At 32.2% G+C, this 4,912-nt stretch overlaps 1 protein-coding gene across 1 annotated transcript; it reads right to left on the bottom strand.

Annotated features, from left to right (window-relative positions):
* Nucleotides 1-1,043: 1,043 nt before the first annotated feature.
* On the bottom strand, nt 1,044-4,172 carry LOC143228103 (uncharacterized). The gene is made up of 3 exons (XM_076459430.1): nt 3,896-4,172; nt 2,847-3,286; nt 1,044-1,252 (listed from the first exon to the last, which is right to left on the bottom strand). Exons 1-2 carry the CDS (start codon nt 4,028-4,030, stop codon nt 2,912-2,914), a joined length of 510 nt encoding a protein of 169 aa, XP_076315545.1. The 5' UTR covers nt 4,031-4,172; the 3' UTR covers nt 1,044-1,252; nt 2,847-2,911.
* Nucleotides 4,173-4,912: the final 740 nt, after the last annotated feature.

Here is a 4,912-nt window from a genome sequence, read left to right on the forward strand (position 1 = left end):
AGAGTGTAAAATAGTTAGACAAGAGTAACATCAGAAAATACATTGTTTAAGTAATAATTTAGAGAATGTAACTAATATGTAAAGAATGATAAGAGAAACTTTAAGTTTCTTTGTAACAATCTCATGTTATCTCACTGTAAATTGAAATATAGTGCTGGATATAACTCAGAAACTTTGACATTTCTATTAAATTCTAACATTTTAAGTATAATTGCCACAAGACATTTGTATTAGGGCTATTACGTTTTTAAACACTACATTCCTAATCTTGTCACTCAGGGGTTTTCAAAGGTTGGAAGATTGTAGAATAAAGGTATTTAAGCCACACTATATTTGTCATATCCATTGCCGGTGACGCATTTAGCGTGAGCCAGAGCTATTCAACCTGCTGAGATACAAAAAGTACAACAATTATGAGAACGCTACTTATATACACCATTTGATACAACGGCAATTGTTATGGTGTGTAAACCTTTTATGCTCCCGCGAAGAATAATTACAATTATACTTATTATAAAATATTGGTATTAAGGACTATTACACTTCTAAATTGTAGCATTGTTGTTTTATGTTACTGCTATTTAGCATAAAATTATTTGTTTTGGCTTGACACTTACAAATTGTATCGGTGCTGAATGTCTTACAAAACAAAAAATAGAGGGCGTCAAAATACTAATACTACACTTAATGTGTACTTTATGTTTGTTTGTTTGTTTAGAATTAAGCACAAAGCTACTCAATGGGCTATCTGTGCTCTGCCCACCACGGGTATCGAAACCCGGTTTTTAGTGGGTAAGTCCGCAGACATACCACTGTGCCACTGGGGGGCGTGTACTTTTTGTAACAAATATGAATTTAATCTTTTAAACATTTATTTGTTTTCGTTTCTTCTTCAGATTGAAAAACATTATTAAGATATTTTTTACACCAATCTTGAGAAAATATATGGTGATATTCAAAATGTATCACTTTATTTCTGGTATGAACAATTACAAACTATAAACTGTTTTTTAAGACATGTATTTTGCACAATGAATAAAAAACATGATTACTCAAGCTTGATATTAAATCTTTTTATTACCTCAAATCTCTCGTAACTTAAAAGCACAAGTCTCTTTATTTGTATTTTATTTATAATTTGCATAGAAATATCTATCTACAAGTCATGGAATCCAAAGCAAAATAACATAAAATTAAGAGTTTTAAGAACAACATGAGGCATAAGGATCGAAGTCCAAAATTCCTGATAGCCCTGTAAAAAGGGAAAGACATATAGTAAGAAAAAAATCATGAAATAACCTTTTATAACTCTGTTTAGTTCCAGAAAGAGCTGATGTTCATTTTCATTGTGATTTTACACAATAGACAACTAATTTTAGCATAATTATAAACGATAAAATAGATTTTTACGACATACTATAATAATACAAAAGAAATAAAGAGATATTAAATTAGATTTCTTTTTTAATTTTATACTTTAATTCAATGAAAAATTAATAACAGGGCAAATACTACCACCCTAAACCCCCACTCTCGCATACCATAACTAGCTAAACTAAATAATTTTTTTTTAGAAATTAAGCTTGACTAACAATGAGGCAAAAAATCCAGTCGAGGATGTAAGACGTCGGTAAATTCCTTTGTGAGCCAATCACAATGAATAACATTAGTGGCATATTCATAGAATAAATATCGGTAAAATCAGTTATATTAATAACGTCTAATATACAAAAAAGCCAGTGTGTTTTGGGAGCATTGTATTCCAACAAAGCCTTTCATGTTATGCGATAAATGTATAATCTAATATTGTTCTTATTCTATGTAATGAAAGCATAAAATTAAACACAAACAACAAAACTGGAAACATATATTTACCGACTTCTTAACTCAGAGTTTCGGTTGATTAAAGAAGTGTTAACAACTTTTTTGATATAACAGAAGATAGCGTAATTCAGAAACGATTTAAGTTTAAAATTGAATCTAATTATTCACTGCTTGATACATTTTATGCACTTGGACCTAGGCTAGGTAATCCCAACCAACGTGTTTACTTTAGGCTTATTATACCAATACTTTTTTGTTTGTTTTGAATTTTGCACAAAGCTACGCGAGAGCTATCTGCGCTAGCCGTCAATAATTTAGCAGTGTAAGACTAGAGGGAGGGTAGCTAGTCTTCACCATCCACCGCCAGCTCTTGGGGTACTCTTTTACCAACGAATAGTGGGATTGAACATCACGTTATAATGCCCCTACGGCTGAAAGGGCGAGCATGTTTGGTGTGATGGGGATTCGAACCCGCGACCCTCAGATTACAAATCGCGTTCCTTAACCACCTGGCCATGCTGGGCCTTATAACAATACTTACTACACTTATAAAGTTTCACGGTACACACACTTATCTCGACCCCTTTACATCACCGTCAGTAAAACTGTAGTGCGCAGACAGTAATCAAACTATTTTATCTGGATAAATGCATTTTGGCTTTTATGACTCCTTCTATTTCGGCCCTCATGTGGCAAATCTAAAACCGAATTTCGATACCCTTTGTATAGATTTATGCTTAATACCAAACAAGAACAGCCTACTATTTCGAGAAAATCGAGCATGACGTGACGTGAAACACACTAGCTTTTATGCAGGTTAGATGAATGATTAAGTTTGTTTGTTTTTTAGTTTCGATTCCTTATACTTATTTATTGTTTTATTTGTTACATGTTTCTGTGATGATTAGAATGTTGTTAACGTTTTAAGGATCTCAAATGAAACCTAAAAATAATAATTTGTATCTGTCTTTTATAGTTCTTTTTAACAATAATATATTTTGTTTGTCTGACTTTCTACTCACCTGAAACTTTCAGTTCGATTGAATAGTTTCTTCTTTACAGGCTGTTAACCGCAACATGTCTTTCTCTATCCGCCTCTTCCGTATCCACCTCCATATCCAAAGCCAAAACCTCCTCCAGAACCATAACCTACCCCAAAACCATAACCTCCACCATAACCACCACCATAGCCTCTTCCAAAACCTCCTCCTCTTCCTCCGCCAAATCCATAACCTCCACCATATCCATAACCTCTTCCACTACCTCTTCCTATATAGGGTATTAATCCGCCATAGCCATTATAACCTCCATAACCACCCTCAGCTTCACCTTCACGCCCATTGAACACATTGCTGTAACCTTTTTCACTGAGGCCCTGTCTAACGTAACCTCCTACAGGCTCAGCAAGAACATTGTGTTTGTAAACTGTAGTTGCCAATAGAAGACTTAATATAATTAGCACCTAAAATAAAAATTTAAATGTTAGATTCATATAATTTTCTACTGCTAAATTGAACATGAATAACAAAAATAATTAATTACTTGTCTAAAAACGAAATAATAATTTTTTGTGTAAACAACCATAAACGTTTTCACGCATTTTCTGGCTTCCAAATGGAGAATGGATAGGGTACGTCTAATTAATGTTATATTTGATGCTGTAACTGAATAAAGTTCTTATCTATAATTTTTTCGACCTACTAACATACAAAAAGTTTAACCTGTGTTTTGTTTGGTGTTGCTAATAATTAAAACACTTTAACCGTTTTGTTTGATCCTGCTACAAGTTAAAAGTTTGTCTTTGTTTGATTTATCATGGTTCAAACCGATTTCGTAGGTTTTTTTCTCTCACAAATAATCTTGAATTAAAATGAAGTAAAATTATAGTATAAAACATGAATTGAATGGACGTATTTCATGATTAAAGTTTTATTTGTGCCATCGCTTTCTTTCTTTTCCGCAGACATACCACTGATAGAGGAAATATATGTATTTTAGTTTAAGCAATATTTTAAATCAATATCGTTTTATTACAACAATTAGTATCAACCAATTAAGTGTGTACACTTACCTCCGTTTTCATCTTAACAGTATGAAAAGGCTTATGGAGAAGTTTTCTGCTGTGATTTTCTTGCCTCTCGTGTTTAAATTTCACAGACCATTTAATATAATATATATATATATGTAGGTGACAAAACAACAACATAAGAAAGGATGAAATATCAAATTTTATGACCCAAGAAATGACTCAATTTCTTTTATAAAAATGAAAAGTATACAACTCTAAAAAGTGGTTTCCCTGTTTATTCTGGCAAAAGAGAACATCACATGACTGACTAAAATTGGAAGGCGCTAGTGTTTCTGAAGCACTCGTCAAGTTATAGTAAAAAAAGTCATTGATCTGCAAAATAAAGAAATTAACCATATCGTTTACTTTGTTATATTATTGTTGTTTCCTTCATATAGTTTTCAAGGTTAACTGTAGGGTAATTACTACTGCCTTTTAAAACATATTAAATCAGATTCTAACCCTCTACCTGACAATAGCAACAAGAAACAGACATTCTATATTATGATATAAAAAGTGAAAAGAGAAATATATCCTAGTTGTAGAATAACAACGGAAATTCCCAGCAACTCTGAAAAAAACAACATCATTATTTCCAAAAATTGAGCAACTTCGGCCGTTTGAGAGAAATCAATCTTTTTTTCTTCTTTTTTTTTCTGAAAACCTCTCTCGTGTGGTTAGTTTTCTGATTTCAAACGATGATCGCCTCGCTGCTTATGGTTTCCTATTAATTAATACGAACCACTACTTATGAAGAAGTATAATCCTATAATTATTGTCACAGGACTGGGTTTTCCCATTTGCAGCTTTAAACGAGAAGCCAAGTACAATGTTATAGTTTGTTTGTCTATCCTTGTACTTTTGAAGGGCACAACTGACTGAAACTGAATTAAATATGTAATGCAAATCAAACTGCAAAGAAGGTAAGTTAGTTAAATAACTAAATCTTGTAATTTAATATCTCATGCGTCTCAAAAAGTCTTTTAGTTTCATATACGACTATAAATTCCTATACTTATA

The sequence above is a fragment of the Tachypleus tridentatus genome, chromosome 10 (assembly GCF_004210375.1).
Source record: "Tachypleus tridentatus isolate NWPU-2018 chromosome 10, ASM421037v1, whole genome shotgun sequence".
Classification (NCBI taxonomy): Eukaryota; Metazoa; Arthropoda; class Merostomata; order Xiphosura; family Limulidae; genus Tachypleus; species Tachypleus tridentatus.